This window comes from Pogoniulus pusillus, chromosome 10 (assembly GCF_015220805.1).
Source record: "Pogoniulus pusillus isolate bPogPus1 chromosome 10, bPogPus1.pri, whole genome shotgun sequence".
Taxonomy (NCBI): Eukaryota; Metazoa; Chordata; class Aves; order Piciformes; family Lybiidae; genus Pogoniulus; species Pogoniulus pusillus.
Window position 1 is genome coordinate 30,074,359 of NC_087273.1, and position 22,943 is coordinate 30,097,301.

The 22,943-nt window shown below is 43.8% G+C and overlaps 1 protein-coding gene across 4 annotated transcripts in view; it reads right to left on the reverse strand.

The window, feature by feature from the left end:
* The window catches only part of CARMIL1 (capping protein regulator and myosin 1 linker 1), a 244,731-nt gene that overhangs the window by 220,571 nt on the left and 1,217 nt on the right, over positions 1 to 22,943 (reverse strand). For all 4 annotated transcript variants that reach the window (XM_064150101.1, XM_064150102.1, XM_064150100.1 and 1 more), the window contains exon 2: positions 20,020 to 20,117. In XM_064150101.1, the coding sequence (XP_064006171.1) occupies positions 20,020 to 20,117 (98 nt within the window). The remainder of the gene's footprint in view (positions 1 to 20,019; positions 20,118 to 22,943) is intronic.

Here is a 22,943-nt window from a genome sequence, read left to right on the forward strand (position 1 = left end):
TTTCCATTACAGGGAAATGTTTTAAATAAATAAATTAGGAGCATTTTTCTTACAGTAGCAGCTTTATACTACCACTGGAAGCTACTCTAACCCAGATAACTAAATTTCCTCATGTAAATGCCTCCACAATGCTCTAAGCATTAACCTAATGCCTAGTCCAATTGGCTTGGTTCAACCATGCACCAGATTCACTAACCCTCAGGCTGAGCAATAAACTCTGCACAGGACAATCCAGCCCACTCTTTGCCCTGCAAGTGTGGGGTCCAAAAAACATTTGAGGCTGAGGGAGCTGGGGGTGTTTAGCCTGGAGAAGAGCAGGCTCAGGGGTGACCTCACTGCTGTCTACAACTACCTGAAGGAAGGCTGTAGCCAGGTAGGGCTTGGTCTCTTTTGCCAGGCAACCAACAACAGAACAAGGGGACACAGTCTCAAGTACCGGGGTAGGTACAGGCTGGATGTTAGGAGGAAGTTGTTCCCAGAGAGAGTGATTGGCATTGGAATGGGCTGCCCAGGGAGGTGGTGGAGGCACCATCCCTGGAGGTGTTCAAGAAAAGACTGCATGAGGCACTCGGTGCCATGGTCTAGTTGACTGGCTAGGGCTGGGTGCTAGGTTGGACTGGATGATCTTGGAGGTCTCTTCCAACCTGGTTGATTCTATGATTCTATGAGATCACTTTATCCTTCAACCACAAGAGATTACAGCTAAGAAATCAAAGTTAGGTTTTGAGCACATCTTCAGTAGATGCAGTTCAACACGACTGAACAGATGGGTTATTCAGAAACTCTACAAATGTAACAGATCTGTGTTAAATGGATTTCCACCACCCAAATTTAAGTGACATGACAAGACAATTTCCACCTGACCACATATTTTTTGTTTCTTCTCTTAGACCATGTCATCAGATTATTGAAAGGTCACTTACAAAAACATTGCTGCTTCCCTAAAGAGGGTCATCTATGAACATAAAGTCAATCAACTGAATTACCCTTGTCCTTCAAGATACTAGGTGGCAAGAACCACACTGTGCCAAACAACTCAGATGGCTTCCAAAAGATGTATCTGGACTCAACATGTGTAAGAGTTTTCTTAGCATACTTTACTACATTTAATCTTAATTCAGAGAACTGGATTCTGAGGCTAATGCACAGCTTAAAACAGTTTTAGGGGAAATGGAAGCAACAACCATGTGCTGTAGAAAGTCTCTGGTCTATTTTAAAAACACTTCTCTAATGCTTTGTCAATTTGCTATATTTACCACAAGGAGATTCCTACAGAAACCAAACCTATGTATTTTGTGATACTACAACAACTTCCTTTTCAAACGTAGCTGCAATGACGTAAGGAAATAAATGCATGAGAATAACACCTTTTACCTAAATATCTCAATTTTACTCTACTAAAGCCCAGTGAGACTGAAGTACTTATAATAGGCCCCTTTGCCTGGTCAATGGAAAAGACATTTCAAGAGAACACAAAAACAACTGAAGCAGCTTGCTTAATTCCTGCCAGGCTTCTGACTGAGGGTCTCATATCTCTGCCAGTTCTTCCTCTTTATGTTCCAGGAAAAGCTGCTATTACCACTTCAGAAACAGTGACACAGGGAGGTGGAGAAAGTTATTCCTCTTCTTTTTGCCCACTCCAGCAGGCCATGTGTCCCCTTCTGCACAAGATGAGGTTTTTAGAAGTATTTTCAAAAAACCTAAAACCTTAGCAGGTGAAGACTACTTAGGAAAACATTTCTGAGCCTGGCCCCTCACAGAATGCATACAGTGAAACAGCTGGTGAGAGCAAGCAGTCCCTCTAATACAACTCCCTTATTCTCATTCTTCAGTGGGTTCACTGAATGAAGCAGTACAGCTAGGCAATCTCTTCCTCCCACTGTGTTCTGAAGTCAAGCAGCACCATGCAGATGCGTTCATCTGGCAAGACAAAGAGCTGTAGTATTACAGAAGGAATTGTGCAAGCAGAGACATCCCCTACTTCAGCACAGCTCAGCCTCACAGAGCTCCAGCACATAAGGTCAGACAAGGAACGGCCACGCTGCGAACTTCCAACAGTTAGGCTACTCCACAGCAAAGTCTTCTTTGCAGCATATCTCACACTACAAGCATAGTAGCATTTCCCCAGACATGAGGATCTAAGTTAGCATAGCACTACACTGCATTCACCCTGAGGCAGAGAGCAACTCTGGCTCTCTAGCAGGCACCATCTGGCAAAGCAGAGTAAAGGATGTCCCCACTTCTAAGTCATGCCACCATACACTGATCCCTCCCAAGCAAGCTTGATGCTGTTCCTGGCTGAAGGAACCAACATCAGGTAAGTCACGTCCCAGAGAGCAGTGGAAGGCTGGAAGCCATTTCAGAGGTGAAAGGAGAGGGTAAGGAGTTGACTTGGCAGTCACAGAATGGTAGGGGTTAGGAGGGACATCTGCAAATCAGCTTGTCCAACACCCACCCCCCCCACCCCCCGCCAAAGAATGTTCACTTAGGGCAGGACAGGCAGGTTTTGGAAGTCTCTAGAGAAAACTCCACAGCCTTTCTGGGCAGCCTGTTCCAGTGCTCCATCGCTCTGACAGTAAAGAAGTTTTGATTTGTGTTGAGGTGGAACTTCCTGTGTTCAAGCTTGTAGCCACTGCTCCTCAACCTATCACTGGGCACCAGAGTAAAGGCATCGGTCCCTTGGTATAGCTGATCCTGCTCTGGCAGGAAGGTTGGACTGGATGATCACTTCCAGCCCCTGATGTTCCGTGATTCTTTGCTGCAAGAGCAGTCAGGCATTGGAATGGGCTGCCCAGGGAGCTGGTGGAGTCACTGTCCCTGAGATGTTGAAGCAACATGTGCCAAGGCACTTTGGGACATGGTTTAACAGCCATGGTGGTGTTGGGTTGAAGGTTGTTCCTGATGACCTTGGAGGGTTTTTCCAACCAAAATAATTCTATGACAATACTACTCTCCCATGAGCTTCCAGTTTTGCCAAGTACTTCAGCTCACCATAAGCAAGGGAGGGACTTGGGGGTGCTGCTGGACGAGAAGGTCAACATGAGCCAGCAGTGTGCTCTTGCAGCCTGGAAGGCCAACCAGATCCTGGGCTGCATCAGAAGAGTGGCCAGCAGGCCGAGGGAGGTGATTCTCCCCCTCTGCTCTGCTCTGCTGAGACCCCACCTGGAGTACTGCATCCAGTTCTGGAGCCTCTATTACAAGAAGGATGTGGAGATGCTGGAGTGTGTCCAGAGAAGGGCCACTGGGATGATCAGAGGGCTGGAGCAGCTCTGCTATGAGGACAGACTGAAAGAGTTGGGGCTGTTCAGTCTAGAGAAGAAACAGCTCCGAGGTGACCCTCTTGTGGCCTCCAGTATCTGAAGGGGGCCTACAAAAAAGCTGGGGAGGGACTTTTTAGGATATCAGGTAATGACAGGACCAGGGGGAATGGAGCAAAGATGGAGGTGGGTAGGTTCAGACTAGATGTGATGAGAAGTTCTTCAGCATGAGAGTGGGGAAACGCTGGAATAGGTTGTCCAGGGAGGTGGTGGAAGCCCCATCCCTGGAGGTGTTTAAGGCCAGGCTGGATGAGGCTCTAGACAGCCTGATCTAGTGTGAGGTGTCCCTGCCCATGGCAGGGGGGGTTGGAACTAGATGATCCTTGCAGTTCCTTCCAACCCTGATTCTATGAAAGAAGTAGCTAAACATAGAGGAGCTCAGCCTAGTATCACCCACAGATGATGTTAGAGTGACCATCAACTCCCTATTCTGCTCAACCGGGGGGGCCACCAGGCCCCCCAGCATTTTAGATCCCACTCCCATTCACCCAGTGCACACCATGGGTACTCACCAGTGATGACAGGAGAAGAATCCCTCTGCCCTGTTGGGCAAGCGTGGGGCTTCTGCCTTTCCTGGGGCTGATTATAAAGGGGAGTGGTCAGGGAGGGCTAAGTGGCCACACCTGGGGTGGGAGGAGACTCTGACTGAACCCAGGTGCTCTGAGTTTGGGAGGAAAAAAGGAGGAAACACAGTGTGAGGAGGGAAAGGGGCTATGGTTCTGAAAAGAGGGAGATGGAGATGAAAAGAGGAAGACGGGGGAAAAGGAAGGAGATGGAGAGGAAAGGAGGAAGATGTAGGTATAGGCTGGATGTTAGGAAGAAGTTCTTCACAGAGAGAGTGATTTCCCATTGGAATGGGCTGCCCAGGGAGGTGGTGGAGGCACCGTCCCTGGGGGTCTTTAAGAAAAGACTGGATGAGGCACTTAGTGCCATGGTCTAGTTGATTGGATAGGGCTGGGGGAGAGGTTGGCCTGGATGATCTTGGAGGTCTCTTCCAACCTGGTTGATTCTATGATTCTATGGAGGGAAAGAGGAAGATAGAGAAGAAAGGAAAGAGACAGAGAGGAAGATGCACAGAAGGAGTAGAAGACGGGGGAAAATACAAGGTGGAAAGGAAAAGAGGGAGATGGGGGAGAAGAGGGATTAAAAAAATAAACCTGTAAAGGAAAAAAAAAAAGGAAAGGTGTCCCTGCTCTGGCAGAGGAGTTGGGCTAGATGATCTTTTGAGACCCCTTCTAGCCCCTAACATTCTGTGATTCTTCTTGACACCCACCCTTAAGGTATCTGTAAACACTGATCAGATCCTCTCTCAGCCTCCCCTTCTCCAGGCTAAACAAGTCTAGGTGTCTCAGCCTCTCTTAATCACCCTCACGGCCCTCTGCTACTGTTGAACTTTGTGATCTTTTCCAATCAGAACATTTCTGTGATTTTTCTGTCCTCTCCAGTAGTTCCCTGTCTCTCTTGAACTGGGGAGCCCATAATTGGACACAATACTCCAGAGGAGGTCTCACTAAGGCAGAGTACAGGGGCAAAAGAATCTCCTGCAACCTGCTGTACATACTTTTTAACGGTCCCCACAATACCACTGGCTCTCTTGGCTGAAAAAAGCTCGTTGGTCTTTTGCAATGTTTCTTTCAACTATGCATTTGTGTCCTTAATGCCAGTCTTGACTGCAAACAATTGTCTGCAGTTATTTTCTTTATGTTGATAGTAAGCAGATCTTTCAAGAAGGAAAAACAACATAAGGACTATTCTAAAATAAACAATAGAAGATAAAATAGACAAATAAACAGGGAGGAAGGGAGGAGAAAAAATAAGTAGAAGAATAATGTATTTTAGGAGGACTTAACCACTCAGGCTGAACAAAGAGCTACTAAAATTGCATTAAGGCTACATTGTGATAAATTAGTATCATACAAAAACCTGCAGGATTTCAATTTCACACAATTTCATGCACACACAGACAAGAGCACATCCATCTAATAGTGTTACAGGAAATACTTTAAAAGGATAGCATTACCCTGGAAATACCACAGCAAATTAACTCATCTTTAGGCTTATATGTTTTCAAAAATATTTAACAAGGAAAATATCATTCCAGAGCTTACAATAAACATTTATGAAGTGTGAGAAATCTTTGCCAGCTGACAAAGATGATAGCTTAAGAGTGAGAGAGCAAAACCAGAGTGTTTTCTTTGTTGGCATTAATCCTACAACCACCTAAAATCTTTCTAATTTGAATATGCAACTTCTAGGAGTTGAGACCTGCAGATCTTACCATTTTTAACAGTGTTCAGTGCAGACAAAAACCCAGCAACTGTTTAGAACTGAAACAAAGCATGCACCCCTGCTGTACCAGCCTGCTCCCGAAGACTTTTCTTGGCATTTGGCTGAAGACTGCACACAGACTCTTCTTCAGACAACCAGCTTTTCCAGACTTTAGGTGGCATAACTACATAGAAGACTGGGATTCAGCATACTGCTTCTCCTGTAGGTTGCCTGTATGGTGTAGCTATGCAAGTAAAATTATTTCAAAGCCACTTTTCTACCATTATGAGGAAAATAGTACAGATTATGTAAAATACATTGAAGTTCATTGGCAGAGTCAAATCTCTTTGAAGATGTCTTCCCAGAGCAAAAGGGAAAGTATAAAAAGAATTGTAACTAGCATTTGCATTCACAGATGAAAGCCTTTTAAAGCTATTTTACAGTCTTTTATTCTGCTCTGGCACTGTCCACATCAGCTAACTGCTTACAAATTGCCATTGTTAATTTTACTGTTTGTCTTTTTTCAGCCCCTACCTAGAGAGATGGAAAGAGCAAATGCAAGCGAGTTGTGTCCATCACACTGTCTTGCTTGCCCTCAGGACAAGCAGAATTTGCACAGCACTCTGCTGAGCTGCTAGCAGTTGTTTGGGTGTTGCTGGTTTTGTTTGCTTGCTTTTTTAACCAAAGAAAGCGGCTTTGAGAAAGGTGGAAAGAACCTAAAGCCAGATTATACTAATAGCTCCATATGCCCAGCATGAACCAAGCTGCTTCCCTGACACAAATAACGTTGATCTAGTGCAGATTTTGATGAAATCAGAGAACTTGGCTAGTAGAATAGTCTAAAGTTGTACACAGAATAAGTTTATGGCTGCCATCGATATTTCTATCATCACAGCATTATGTTCTGCCCATCATCCCCACATCTATGAGGATACTGAGATCTTTCAAGATGTCTCATTATCTCTGTAAGGAAAGGAAATAGAAGGCAGAGAATATGCTGTTGGGAAATTGGGCACACTAGTGTGAGGAGAGGTAGACAGAAAAGCAAACGCAAGTCTTGACTAATGATGTACAGACAGGAAAGTTTTGAGAACTTGCTGAAGCAGAGAAGTAGAAAGACAGCAAAGAGGGAGACACAAAGTAGGAAAGGGAGCATAAAGATACTCAGCATGTGCAAAAGTTACACACAGCATGAACTGATACTCTTCACCCAAAAAAAAAGGCAGGCTTTTAAGCATCTTGGGATGAGAGAACAGAAAGCCCAACGGCCAAACACCATGCTTTCCTAATGTTTGCAAGGTGCAGATGTGAACAGTGACACAGTCAAGTAAAATGCTCCTTATATTTAAAATACATTCTCACTGTATCCTTTAGGCCTTGAGCACAAGCCCTACAGGAGAGGCTGAGGGAGCTGGGATTGTTTAGCCTGGAGAAGAGGAGGCTCAGGGGTGATCTTATTGCTGTCTACAACTACCTGAGGGGAGGTTGTGGCCAGGAGGAGGTTGCTCTCTTCTCTCAGGTGGCCAGCACCAGAACAAGAGAACACAGCCTCAGGCTACACCAGGGGAAATTTAGGCTTGAGGTGAGAAGAAAGTTCTTCACTGAGAGAGTCATTGGACACTGGAATGGGCTGCCCGGGGAGGTGGTGGAGTCGCGGTCCCTGGAGCTGTTCAAGGCAGGATTGGATGTGGCACTTGGTGCTGTGGTCTAGCCTTGAGCTCTGTGGTAAAGGGTTGGACTTGATGATCTATGAGGTCTCTTCCAACCTTGGTGATACTGTGACACTTTAAATACATATTTTAGATGTGGGATAGGAATAAGAGGGCATAAATTATTACTGATCAGCATCTAGCAAAGGCAGTATTTCTTACAATATTTACTGTCAACATTGTAATCACCAGAAGTGAAGATTATGAACTAAAGCCAGCTGTAATAAAAATCCAAGCATCTGTACTGACCTGCCTTCACTGTTCCTCACCTAAGGCTCAAGTACTACACTGAGCAGAAGCTCACATATACAGCTATGAGATGGTATCGCTCTTAAGCAGCAGGCTCAAATGTTTAAGGGATGAGCCTCTGAAAGGCTTCCCCTTTATCAATAGTTTTATGTGAGTAGTTTCGATCCTACTAACGGCCTTGAAGGCAGAGAGGGAGAAGCCTTTTCATGCCAAGGTTGACCCTGAACAAACAGCGGTGCTCCATCTCCCAATTCAGATCAGGGTCAAGAGCCGTTCACTTCCCCTAATCAGACCACAAACAGAAACTGCTTTGCAGCAGCTAGGTCACCTCATTGTTTCCCTACAAGGCCCCAAAATGAGTAGGTATCTATAACTTAGCTCAAATCCTCAATATCTCACAATGCCCTACAAAAGCAGTGATTTACCAGCTTTAAGCACAAGGGGAGAATTGCTCTTCAATCAGGGCACTGAGGATGCATTCAAAGACACATGTGCCTGAAGCATTCCTTCCACAAAGATGCGACTCCAGCAAGCAGCTTTCAACCACTCTGGAGGAAGAAATGGAAATGGCTTGCTTCAAGCAACCTCAGCCTTCTAGGCCCTGGCTATGGGAGTGCTTGCAGACATCCCCAACACCACTACTGCCCACTTTGCAGGCAGTACGGTGCTGACTGCCACTGTAAGGGCAGAAGGGGGAAATTATTTATATCTAACTACCCACTTATCCTGAAAAGCAAAGAAACAACCACTGGAAAAGGCAATGTGGGACAGAAATGCTAAGGGAACAAGAGAGCCATACTCTTCCCTTCTGTTTTCACATTTTCTGAAGCCCATCCTGCTGTCACACAGATAGTAGGCTGAAGATGAGCCAGCAGTGTGCCCAGGTAGCCAAGAGAGCCAACGGCATCCTGGCCTGCATCAGGAGCAGTGTGGCCAGTAGGACAAGGGAGGTTATTCTTTCCCTGTACTCAACACTGGTCAGGCCATACCTTGAGTGCTGTGTCCAGTTCTGGGCCCCTCAATTCAAGACAGATGTTGAGGTGCTGGAACGTGTCCAAAGAAGGGCAACAAGGCTGGTGAGGGGCCTGGAACACAAACCCTATGAGGAGAGGCTGAGGGAGCTGGGGGTGTTTAGCCTGGAGAAGAGGAGGCTCAGGCAGGACCCCACTGCTGTCTACAACTACCTGAAGAGAGGTTGTGGCCAGGTGGGGGCTGGTCTCTTCTCCCAGGCCACCAGCAACAGAACAAAGGGACACAGTCTCAAGTCGTGCCAGGGGAAGCATAGGCTGGGTGTTAGGAGGAAGGTCTTCACAGAGAGAGTGATTGGCATTGGAATGGGCTGCCCAGGGAGGTGGTGGAGTTGCCATCCCTGGAGATGTTCAAGAAAAGCCTGGATGAGGCACTTAGTGCCATGGTCTAGTTGACTGGATAGGGCTGGGGGATAGGTTGGACTGGATGATCTTGGAGGTCTGTTCCAAGCTGGTTGATTCTATGGTTTTACAGCCCGCAGGGATACAAATGATACTTGTCACCCAGGGTCATAAGCTACACAACATCCAGCACACACAAGCTCAGATCACGAGATTTATTTGTGTTGGTTGGTTTGGTTGTTTGTTTTGTTGTTTTGGGTTTTTTTTGGGGGGAAGGGCACTGTTGGGTTTTTTTTTTTTTTCTCCAATAACAGTCAATTTGCAAAGATCATCCAGGAACATAACCTGAGTAAGAGCTGCTCCTTGCTTGCTCATGGGTTGGTGCTCTTTGCATAAGCCTCCCAGGACATACAGGCGCTTCTAATTTGCATTTGTTCAAAGAGGCAGGTGTTGTCTCTCGAATAGCAGCAATACAGCAATGAACAAACGCCTTTTGGCTGAGGAAGGAAGCCTTCCCCTTTGCTAAAACCTCATCTACTGATTGCTTTCCCAGAATCTACTGCTGTCCTGGTCCCCACGGGGCCAGGCAACCTTCTCTCCCAGGCTTACTGCCAGATATGAGACTATCTCCAAACTCTGTACCCATCAGCAGAAATTTGTTTCTGCTTGGCAATGTTTAAATGATATCCCACACCTTACTCCACTACCCCAGGTCCCCAAGCCAGTGTTGCTCTTCCCCTCACCCAGTGGGCCAATTAATTTGGGCAAGTCTGTTTTCAGCACTGTTGACTTAATTCTGGTTCTTACAATTCATTAATGTAAGTATTTTAATAATCAGACAAATCAGTTGAAGTTCAGCAATCTTCCACCACAACAGTGGTTGACAAGAGGGGCTCTGAGCAACAAGAAGCATTTTTCTCAGTATGCTGCAGTAACTTTTAAATTAGCAGCCCTTATGGCCTTTCTCAAGCTTACTGCAACCCCCTCCACACCACTTACAGCAAAGTGAACCTCATTCCCTGTGCGAAAAGCCTTTTCTTAGAATGAGTATCTTCTGGCAGACAAAACAAGTTGTGAGATAAAGAAAAAAAAAAAAAGGAAAAGGTTTTTGCATTTATATTGGTCTACTGAATAACACACATCCTGCTCCCTTCTCAGCCTTCTCTTTCTTAGGAAAAAAAAGTCATCAGTCAAGAAGAGTAACTTAGACAATAAGCTGACCCTAACATTCATTTTCTACTTTTTATTTCCAGCTTTTGGGAAATTATATGTAATAGCCAGCTTTCTGCCACTTTTATAAACTGATTTCAATGCAAATCTTTGCCTAGCAAGGCTTCATTCCTTAAATAATAGTCACAGGGAGTCAAGCCCTCTAGAACCAAAAGTACATTAGCAAACTGCTTTGGTATATTATATATTCAGCAAACGAAGTAGAAAGTGTGACAAGTTTTCTTAAAAGTGTTTTTCAATTGGGTTATGAAAAATTGACAGAAGGGAGATCTGACAAACAATTCAGAACTACAGTGGATCCCTGCCTCCCTCCACTTGTTTTTTTTTTTCCTGAGAGCTAAGAACAACTCAGAAGCCACCAAGAGAGAGATGTTGTTCACATTTCCTTTTCCAGAAAAAAAAAAATAAAGAAATATATGCCCACAGATGGGTGTCCACATGCAAGGTACATGAGGCAGAACAAAGGCAGGTACTTGAAGGGCACCAAAAGAGTGCCTGCCTTCTATTACCTTTTCCCTACTTGGACAAGTCGCCCAAAACTAGAGAACAGGAGAGCAAGCAAGCTTGACAATGGCTGCACTATCCTTTCAAAGCATGCAAAGAATATGCAAGAAATCTCGTTTCATAGAATCATAGAATCAACCAGGTTGGAAGAGACCTCCATGTGTCAAAGAAAACATACACCTCTGTGCAGAGCTGCACTCAAAAGGACACAGAAGTTTCAGGACTCTAGAAAATGTACATTTTACTCGAGTAGCCAGAGAAAAGGGATCGTTTCCTTTTGGTCAAAGGCCAATTTAATTAAGTGAGTAGATTAGATCTTACCCTTACTGCAGACAAACCTGAGGGAAAGGAGCCTCAGAGTTTATTATTATGCTAAAAAGTGTGTCACCACCGATTTAAACACAAAACAAGGCTCTGTCTGCAACTGATGCTTTGAGCAAGGGGAAAAGGGAAAAGAAAAACTACAAGTAGGAATTTGGAGTGGAAATTGAAGGAAAAAAAAAGTAATTTCCAGCCCCACTAATCCCAAAGAAAAGGGAAGAATTTATTTCAGCCTGGTTGATTCCACTGATGGCTAATTTTCCCTCCCAGAAGTGGAAACATCTCAACAAAGAGGATTTCAACATTTGCATGTCCTATCACAGGACCAGAACACTTAGTCTGTAAATCTTAAAAGCAACCTCATAGATCACTGTATAGTGTAAAGGTAGACTTTAGTAGGACTTGCACATAAATGAGTTAGGCTTTTTAAAACAGTTCCTGTTTTGGAATGAAACTGTATGACTGTATTAATAGAGTCTCTTTCCAGCAGTACTCTCATTATTTCGGTTTGCTGTGGCAGTCTTATTGGCCACAGTTCAATTGCTTTCTAAGAGGCACCTTGTAAGTGTATTAAAATACATTTTCACATGTAAGAATTTCTTGATTACTCTACCTCACTTCATTTAGATTTCCTGACATGAGGAATGTGCTAACACCTACTTCCTTTCATCTTCATAAACATACTTGAGAGATATGTCATAATAGTCGATGTTCTGGGCAGGGAACAGGAAACACCATTATTTTAGAAGAATGTCCATATTTAACATCATTATTGCACACCAGCTGTCATGATATGCCATGCAGGACTGCACACATTTTATGTAAAGCTAACCTTGGACAACCCTGTGGGCTTCGTGTTCTTAGCATTTTAACACAAGTGTGTAGCTCTTTTAAAGCAAGACATTTGCACCTACACAGAGGGAGAAATTAATCTCTGTTTGGACAGAATATCATGGTTGAATCAAGACAAAGATGAGCAATGGAAAACAAGTGCCAGAGCTTTGAATCCCAAAATACTTTTGGCAGTGCAAAATATTACTGCCTCTACCCAGAGGCTGCCACACTTAGCTCTGAACAGACACAATATCTCATGCAAGCTTTTCTCAACTGCTTCAGCATGGTCAGAAGGGCCACTCAAGCACGACTCAGAAACAACGTGGACAATGCACAAGATGGCCATAATTCCTTCTTTCAAAGTAAATACAGATAGAGTTCTTAAATTAGAATTTCACTCTTTACAAGTGAGTCTTTAGAAGCAGAACATGAAATCTCAGATCATATGCATGGAACAAATATAAACCTGCTTGACAGGAGTCAACTAAAAATTTGTACTTAACGGCCCATGGAAATATATGTCTTAAAGAAAGTGACAAGGACATACAAATCACTTCCATTTGAACCCATGTTGAGCATAGAGTACATTTTTGGGAGACCCACCTGGAAAAGCAACTGTCCCACTTCCAGTAGTAGCACTGCCATATTTTAACAAAGAGAATACAAATTACCTGAGGCAGCAACATAACAGAGATTCCCCAGTGGGATTTTCTAATAAAGCATTGTTGGTCAGCACATCTCATTACACTAATCTATTATTCTATGGCCTTAATATGTTAGCAAAATATTTTTTTAAATGAAAAAAAACCCAACCCCACACACAAAAAAAACCCAACAACAAAAAAACCAACACCCACCACAAAATGCAACAAGAGGGGAGGGGGAAAAAAAAAACACAACACAACAAACCACAGACTGGCCAAATAGCACCTGGTCATTTCCAGTGTTTCCTCATCATTAGGGTCTAACCTAATGGAAAGGAAAACAAAACTCAGAGACTAGAAACACTCTATTTTACTCAGTGGAGAAATAAACAGTAAGAAAAATCCAGAATTCTGGCCTGTCCTGAACCACTCCTGAAAACATCACTATTTCAGAAGGAGTTTGCCAGATATATTTAACATATTGCCTTTATCTTAGATTTTCAACGGCTCAGTGACTGCTACTAATTACAATAAATCTAATAAGAAGAAACTACAATAGCAAATATTCAGCAAATGCAGTACCTTGGCCATTTTGGGGGGGGGGGGGGAAGTAGCACCACAAACACTAAAACTCAGAATGCAGTTCCCTACCAGAGATTTATCTTTAGGCGTTAATCTGACAATCGCTGAAGCCTCTGGGTTAAAAAAGACAAACAAAGCAGAACCAACAAGACAAAACACTGCTTTTTTTTTTTCCTTTCTCAAGGACAAGGCTTTCTGCCTGACCCCCTATGGTGCCAAAAGGTGCAGTCCTCAGGGAAGGGAGTAGGAGTAAACTTTCTCCTTTTCTGACTGCCTTTCCCTCCTACCCACAAAGCCGACTTTGTCATCATTACAACTGAGACCTCCACATACCCATCAGCTCAAGCTGAAACTAGAGAGAAGGTCAGGAGTTGACAGTGAGGAGGAACGCAGCAGCCACTCTGCCTTTAAGCCTTGTCCCTGTAAGAAACGCAGTTTAAACAAAACGATCTCGCAAAGCCAAAGCAATTCTCAACCAATTACAAAACAGCGCCGTTCTTAGCTGCTTTCTCAGTAAGACTACTGCTGTAGTTGTACTCTAGAGCCACACCGAAGGCAAACACAGTGGGGTCTTCTCCTACAGCAGGATTCTGCCTCTGGCTGAGGCCACATGAAGCCAGCTAAAGCAGCTTACCCAGGGGCTCTGCCAAAATTTGGCTGCCTGCACAAGACATGGCATGGGATTGTGACTCCAAGAACTCCCCAAGTTGCTCCAGAGCTCTGGCACTCAGCCCTGACCTGCGCAAAACCGAGATCCCAAAGCACCTTAGGGCACAAGTTTAAAACCAGGACCGTATTTCAAACAACACCAGGGGTTTTGCACTGCTTTTTCTTTCATCTCAGATTCCAATTTCCACCTTAATTATCAGAGTAATTTCCTATAGCAGAGTGACATTGAAATGCTTGAGCGTGTCCAGAGAAGGGCGACGAGGCTGGTGAGAGGCCTCGAGCAGAAGCCCTACGAGGAGAGGCTGAGGGAGCTGGGATTGGTTAGCCTGGAGAAGAGGAGGCTCAGGGGTGACCTTATTGCTGTCTACAACTACCTGAGGGGAGGTTGTGGCCAGGAGGAGGTTGCTCTCTTCTCTCAGGTGGCCAGCACCAGAACGAGAGGACACAGCCTCAAGCTGCGCCAGGGGAAATTTAGGCTGGAGGTGAGGAGAAAATTCTTCACTGAGAGAGTCATTGGACACTGGAATGGGCTGCCCGGGGAGGTGGTGGAGTCGCCGTCCCTGGAGCTGTTCAAGGCAGGATTGGATGTGGCACTTGGTGCCATGGTCTAGCCTTGAGCTCTGTGGTAAAGGGTTGGAGTTGATGATCTGTGAGGTCTCTTCCAACCCTGATGATACTGTGATACTGTGACTTCAGTGGATGGTTATATTCATATCCTTAGTAGTCTGCACCTCGAACACACTGTGAACAACAGGGTCAGAGGTCAAATGTTTTTATGGACACCTGCCAAGTACAGTCATTTTAAAACAATTTCCCTCTCTCAAAGTGGTACTGATTGTACTAGATTTTCCTACAAAGGCAGGATGAGAGATCATTTAATTAAAGCACAGATTTCAGTGCCAGGATTCAGTGCCAATCTCTGCAATCAACCTCTAAAACCCTGAGCACATTCCACTATGGCTCTGAGGTTAGCTACATTGAGAGCAACTGGTGTTTGCTCCTTATTAAGTGCTGGATGCAATGTGTGATACCTACTTTGCTTGTAAACACCCAGCTACTAATAAAATTTAACTCAAAATCTTGAAACAATTTGTTGCCACATGTGCACCCAAGAGACCACGCTCAGAAGATTAACATTTCAAAACCAAGCTCTCAGGAGTAGAGGAGAACTGGCACGAAGGTTGCCCATGCAATCACATTTGAGCCCTCTGGTGCACACACTTAAGGATACAGTCTTTAATTACTGAATTGCTTTGGCTGCCAACACTCCACTCAGCATTCAGTTTGACATGCTCACCCAAGGCACAGCAATTCAGTGCTCAGTTTTACCCACACTGGTCAGAATGCAGCCATATGCATTATATACTGAATACTGTTAAATCCCAGCTTGGACTGTAAAAATTCTTAATTTTGTTGGCAGCTTTCCTGCAGCAACTAGTACTAAGCAATTGCATACTTCTGAAGCAAAGTTAATTGTTTGCAGCATCACTCTTTTGAGGAGGTGTATCTCCTCTGCTTCACAGGTAAGAAGACTGTGTAGATGGAATAAAACAAACAAGTGTCCACTGTTTTGAGATACCCAACTTAAGGTGTCATTTTTATCAGAGCACTTTGCATCCCCAAAAGGAACCACAATCTCTATTGGCCTCTGTCACAGGAGACAACAGTTCACAGAAGAAAAACAAAACAAAACAAAAACACAAAACAACTACCAAACAACAAGTCAAACAAACCACAGAAATGTACACATATGCAATTAGACAAACACTGTAAAAATGCTATTAGTGGTTTATACAGGTCTGCACAAGTCAGTTTCCTTCTGTGGATGAAGGAAACAAAATCCTACCACAGCAGTCAGTTTCTCTAATCTCGAACTCATTATGGTTTTTTCTTTTTTTTTTTTACAATATAAGTGCCCTGCATTTTTGCATCAAAGAAAAACGGTTCTACCAACACGCCCTTCAGGCATTCATCCCCTTGAAAGGCTTATCCTGTGCACTGTGAAGACGATATGCAGGCACACAAGAAGCGCTCACTAGCATGTGAACCTCTTAGAACAGGTTCTTTTCCTTTCAGCACCTCTTCAGTCATAAAAGGTTAACGTCCCACACCTGACACCTTAGAAGATTAAAGAGAGAAAAAACATCTGAGTCATCACGTTTCAGTATTTTACTGCTGAGTAGTACATCTCTCAGAAACTTCACTGACAATTCAAAGCTTGACATTCCTTTGGTCCCACCAGATCAGAATTTCAGCAACTCCACAATGTATTTCACTACTGATAACAGTAATGATTCTGTATATATCAACAAGTCAATCATGTGCTACCACTCTGGTGAAAGTGTTAAGACTGCCCTATAAACATGGCTTTCAAACAAATAGACACAATCCAATTAACATTCACATACACAACATATAGCCACTACAGACACTGTAACTCCAAGAGTTACATATAACATGGATGGATACCACAGAGAAAATATGACAAATTCCTTAAGTAGACCACTATGTACAGTCTTCTTGCCCCAGAGATAACCAAGTACTTTATGAAGGTAATTCAGAATTGATTCAGAAGTTGTGGGTTTTTAAAAGAATATCTGCATGCACCTAAAATCTGTATCAATGGTTCTGGCAATGAAACTTTCAAATACGCAACAGCAATTTCACTGACACAAAGCACCAGATCTCAAATATCTTGAAAAAAACATTACAGCAGCACTGGAGTTAATTCATATTTGTTACTCAAGTTCTCCTGATAGAGAAGTATCAAAAGAACAAAGAAATAAAGTTCCATCTCTCTTCACTTGCAGAAGTATTCAAGGTAGCATACGAGCATACCAGCTCAGTAACACAGGCTTTTCTTCCTATCAAGTGAGGCCAGAGAAACTACCATGTAGAAAATAGGACAGCATACTCAAGTGAGATTAATTTCACACCTTCCTCCACTACACTTTTAGGAACAATGGAGGATCCCATGCATTAAACTTTTGTTTTAAAAATGCAGATACATGACTTAAGTATCAAATAGCACAAATAATCATTTGAATTCAAAAAGCACAATAGTTTTACTGCTACTCTTCACTGAAGCAACAGCTTCAGAAGATTCTGAAAAGACACACAATTCCACATTTCTTATGCACTCAAAACCCATATGCTTGCAAACTGAAAATGTAACCAGCAAAGGCAGCAAACTATTTTAGAACAGGTTCTAATAATAGCATGCTCTACCATCAGTCCACAACACAAAGCCCTAACTCTGAAGAGAAACTCAGTGCTAAACATGTGCATACATGCAAACTCCTGAACACCAACTTGCTGTGCAGGATCAAAACAAAGCAGGAAAATAAGCAATATGTACACCTTACACCACACATCAACTATTTTACTTAGTGGGGGCTATTGTGTGGCCTATTTTATGCTTTCTGGTCTATAACTGGATTAAAGTTCAAACTGGTTACCTCTTGTTTAACTTTGAAGAAGATTAAATCAATGAATACATCAAAGTTTTTGAATTCTGGGGACTACATCCTTGGATATGTTGGATTTAATATTACAGAGTCTTTTACCAGTAACAATACAGGAAATGTTACATCTACTGCTTTATACACAGCTTTAATGAGAGTAATTTTGCCTAAGACCCAGGTACCTAACCCTTGCTCTGAATTTTATCCACGTGAGACTGTGGTATTTCTGTCGTGTGTGATCTTAGATCTTATATTTTTTTGTTTTATAGTAATTTTTACATTATGTATGAGAAACTCAAGTGTGATGCCTTTAAGAAGCCAAAAGAACAGACAACAATGCCAGAAAGGTAGCTGTCACTTCTTCAGCTCCCCAAAGCAACTGTGAATATTCCAACAAGAAGTGAAAGCAGCTTCCAAAGTGATTGGAATTGAGTCACAATTGCTTTTAGCTCCTAGATTGCCAGTTCTCAACTGGATGTTCAAAGGCAAAGGTTCATCACTGCATCATGCCACAGATGTGACCTGGTCTTAATGGATGGCTTTGATAACCCAACAAGCATGAATGGGTAATCTTGATCGACCTGGTCTGGTGGAGGTGATCACCAACTGGCCAGAAGGCACAGATGGTACCAAACTCCAGAGCAGAAAATAATCCATGCTGAAGAAGCTCCTCCCTATGGTGATCTCTCTGATCAGGAAAAGAACTATGCTTTGTTCACAGATGGTTCCTGTTGACTTGTTGGGAACAAGCAAAGATGGAAGTCTGCAGTCTGGAGTCCTACCAGGAGAGTTACCGAAGTGAGAGATGGAGAAGGAGAATCCAGTCAGTTCACCGAGGTAAAAGCTGTTCAACTTGCTCTTGATGTGGCTGAATGTGAGAATTGGCCTATCCTTTACCTCTACACCGACTCGTGGATGGTAGCCAATGCTCTATGGGGTTGGCTAAAGGACTGGAAGAAGAATGGTTGGCAGAGGAAAGGAAAGCCTATTTGGTGTGCTGATCTATGGCAGGACATCAATGTACGGCTGGAGAGAATTCCAGTGTAGACACACACATGCCTAAGAACAGAGCCACTGAGAAACACCAACACAACCAGCAGGCAGACCAAACTGCTAAGATTTCTCAAGTTGATACCAACTCTGATCTTGACCTTGATTGGAAACACCAAGGTGAGCTGTTCTTAGCTCGGTGGGCCCATGACTCATCTGGACATCAAGGCAGAGATGGAACATACCAATGGGCACACGATAGGTCAATTGACTTGTCCATGGAGGCTATCACCCAAGTCATCCATGACTGTGACACCTGTGCTGCTATTACGCAGGCTAAGTGCCCTTATGGTATGGTGAGAAGTGGTCAAAGTACAAGTATGGTGAAACCTGGCAGATTGACTACATCACTTCACCTTGATCTCATTCTGGCAAGCAGTATGTGCTGACGATGGTAAAGGCCAGTACCAGAAGGCTGGAAACCTATCCAGTTCCACATGCTACTGCACGTAACACCATTCTTGACATGGAAAGACAAATCATGTGGAGATGTGGAACTCCAGAGAGAATCGAGTCAGACAATGGCACTCATTTCAAGAGCAATCCTGAGAAAAACTGGGCCAAAGAGCACAGTATTGAGTGGATCTATCACATACCCTACTATGCATCAGCTTCAGGGAAGATTGAGCGCTACAACAGTTTGCTGAAAACCGCCCTGAAAGCCATGGGGAGTGGAACTCTAACAAACTGGGACAAACATTTAGCACAAGCAGCTTGTTTGGTAAAGAGTAGAGGTTCAGTAAACAGTAGATGGTGATAAAGTTCCTGTTGTACGTGAAAAGAATCTGTTAGGGAAAACTGTTTGGGTATTTTCTCCTTCTGGCGAAAGGAAACCTGTCCGAGGGGTGGTCTCTGCTGAAGGTCCTGGTCACATCTACTGGGTAATGCAGGAGAATGGTGAAATCCAGTGCATTCCACAGAGAATGCTGAAAGAGTTTAAATTCACAGTGTATAATACAAGCTGTTAGTTTTCTATTCTAGGTACTATAGGCATTCAATGAAAGAATCTACAGTACATGAGTGTGAACCCAGCATCACCTGGGAGCCCCTGTTCTTGTCTCACCTGTGAGGAGACAAACTGTTTGCTGTTTTCTGAGCTTTTGAATCACCTACATCTGAGATAGTCGGAATGAAGTGTGAACTGAACTTGTGATATTAATTAATGTAAATACTGGTTTAGATTAGATCAGATAGTTCTCAGCAATACTCTGAGTGAAACAGACAGGAGTGGATTGTGCTAGTTTGAAGCTAGCTAGAATGTTTTGGTGAGAAGAACTAGATTACAGGCTGTGAAAGAGAAATAATGGTGAGGTCTACTTCACTCATAGTCTTACTGAGATGTATAAGAGCAAGAATCCAAACATAGATAAGACATTCGGTCACTGCCTGGGCTTTGAGCTGCATTTCTCTCTCTAACCTAACCTGATTAATCCACTTGCTTCCTAACCCCCCTGGCCAACCCTCCATTCTTCCTTGAGCACAAGGCAATGTCTGGGGTAAGGTAGAGAGGGGTGGGAGAAGGTGGAAGGGCAGTTGGGAGCCCCTCCTGGAGACTCAGGGAGGGGAGTTGTGTTTCTGTGTTACCTTTTACCTTGTATATTTCTGTATACAACTGTATATACTGTAAATATCTGCTTGTATATTGTGCTAAGCTGTAAATACAAAGCTTCATTCAATTTCCAGAGCTGGCTGAGTCTAGTCTGGGTGATTTCTAAAGTGGGGGGGGTAGCAGGGGCGGGTAACATCCAAACCATCACAATACCTCCTGAGGAGATAGAGGCTTTATCAGAGAGATTTATCTCACTTACCAATATTCTGTTATCCACTTTATCTCCCTTGGTTTCCAGCTTTACTTTCTTCTTGACCGAAATTTTGATTTTCCTCCCAATAACATCCCTGACACTTTCTAAAATAAAAGAAAATATCTTAGTTAAATATCTTCAGTGTCAACATGAGAACAAAACAAACACCACTTACAAGTATGCAGGAAGATGCAGAGCCATGTTGTTCAACTGCCTGCGTTCATCCACATACACCAGTACTAAACCAACATAACACAAGGACAACTTTTGTTAAGTATGTCACCTTCACAATAATTTATGTGTACCATGACCATCAGTTTTATATGCCAGGATTCTGAACACAACTTGATACCTCTTTCCAGCAGTACTTACACATCAAAAGCACTCTCAAGACAAGCCCCAGCACTGCTTAGCTCTACTCTGGGAAAACACAACAAATTCCTCACTTGGTATCATCTGTATTTGAAAAGCTTGTTAAAACAAATTAGCTCTTTGCATTGAAAGCAAAAATAAATTTAAAAATTAGCTTATTGTTAATATCAGGGAAGCTAAATGGGTCAGATAACAGAAAGCAAGTGTTTGCACATTTTGCATTTTGCACACTCAATTTGCAAAGCAAACTAAGCAGGCTTCCAGACACTAACACCTAAGAGCAATGTAGTGGATGCCCTGGAAGGCAATATTGGTCTCGGTCCAAGTCCCAACGACAATGTAGCTGCCTCCCGGTGCCAACACCAAAGTTACATTAATTACCATGTTTCAATATGTATATGCATACACGTGTCTGCGTTCCCTGCCAAGTACCAAAGGAGACAGCGTTTCCCATCTACGTATGCACCCTGGCCTGAAGGGAACACAGACACAGGAATCTATGTCAGAAAGCTTATACAACTACTGACATTGATGTAACTTGGAGATAAGCAGAGAAGTTCATCTAGAAGAGCCCATTTGGCATCTTCTGTAACTCTGACTGCCCAGCGCCCACTGAAAAGGAATGAGAAAGAATCGTCTAAACACATTAACCTATTTCCAGCACTACAACTGTCCTCTTTAAAAAGCCAGGCTCCACCCCTCCCAGCCACGCACACTTTGCCCTCCTGCACACTGAAGTTTAAAGGCTAAAATTCGGTGGTCTCTTCCCCAGACTTTTTATTATAGTGCTCTGTATGGCACTTTTCTACACAATTTTCATCTAGTACTCAGAGCGCGTTAGTGCAAACAAGCACCGTTTATTAAACCCGCACGCTTAGCTCAGGTCAGAGCGTTCTGCCTGCAGGGCAGCAGGGAGTGCAAGTCAGAAACGCGCTTGGCCGCAGCGACTCTCCACCAGAAAGAGTTCTTTCTGCAGAATCGGCACGTTTCCCACCGGGATTTTAATTTTCCTATCAGGAAACAAAAGCTCCTCGGTAGCAGCGGCTTGCCCAGCGAGAAGCCTGTCCCAAGCCGCAGCAACAGCCCCGTGGCAAACAGCCAGCGCAGCCGGCTCCCTGGACAACCGCCTGGTCGGGAGCCAAGCTGTAAGCTCCCTGAGCAGCCAGGTAAGCAGAGCCCAGGGGAAAGTTCAGCCCCATCCTACTTATGCGAGCTGTTCTCCTGAGGCTTCCTCTCTCAGAGGTAATGCCTCATCCTGATCTTTGTGTCTCTGCCTGGAGACCGAGAAGCAAGACGTCCATGCTCTCTTTTTCATGAAGTTCTGCCTTCTTGCAGGAGAAGTACTGCTGCTGTCCCTGCTATCTCTACCTCCAGCCTCTGCCTTTCAGTTTCTCCTGTCCCGCAAACAGGTCAGGTTCCCTGTGTCTAGCAAGGTACTTCCTCACAAGGCACCAGCATGGTGAGACTTGCACCCTTTGTTGTCCCGCAGGTCCCACACGGCAGCAGTGAGAGTGACTACATGCCCTCAGCTCCAACAGTCTTACTGCAACAAGCCACAGGGAAAAAACCAGCCTGAGACTCAAGACTCCACAAAGTGTTAACGTGCCAGTTCCCTCTAAGGCTCTGTCTCTCATAGAGGACTATGAAACACTTCAGAGACTTAACACAGGCTTCATGGATATTTCCCATGTGACTGAGGACACTTCCTCACACGTTGGGTGGCAAGTAGACTTAGTAGGGCTTCAGACACAGAGTTGGAAACATAACATTAAGGCTTGTATTTTAAAGTGCTCATCTGTTTCTACTACCAGTCTTCAGACACCTGCAGCTTGGAGGAGTGGACCCAAGTAAGTCAACAGTAAAGAAAGTTTTTTAAAGACTATGACCCACAAGACCCCAAAAGTCACATGGGAAGTAAGAGAATAAAAACTGGAGCTCAACCATGCTTACCTCTAGCTTAATCTCCACCTACCAATCACTAAGTGTTAAGGCATATTATTTCATTCTGTTCTCAAAACAAGGGGTTACTACAGCCTATTTAAGATGTTAAATTTTAACATGCAAACACCAAAATACTAATAGATATCAAACCAATCTGTGTGAACAGACCCACAGTCCCTAGAAGAGCCCCTGACACAGCAAGTTGGGTAGGTGCAGGGCATGAGTTTGGGGGGGGCTAATTCTTAAAATTGTTCAACACCACCACCAGAGCAGGGGATGGAGTAAGATGCTTACTTTGCTCTTCCCTGTAATATGTACCACATCCCTATAATATGTGCCACTTATTAGCACCTCAAACATGCCTGTACATTTAAAAACCCAAAAACTTCGTATTTTTGACCATGGCTACTCCTAGTACATTTCCCAGCCCCTCACTTCCTAGTAGTAAGCTACAGACTAAAGCAAACCACACGGTTTGTACATTTCAGGGGCTGCAAAAATAGAGCTGTCTGCACAGACAAAAAAAATAATTCTACAGCATCTGTAACCATCCGTTTTTTTTCCCAACATCTCATAAATGCTAAAACCAGTTACCACCTATAGTGCTGACTGATGAA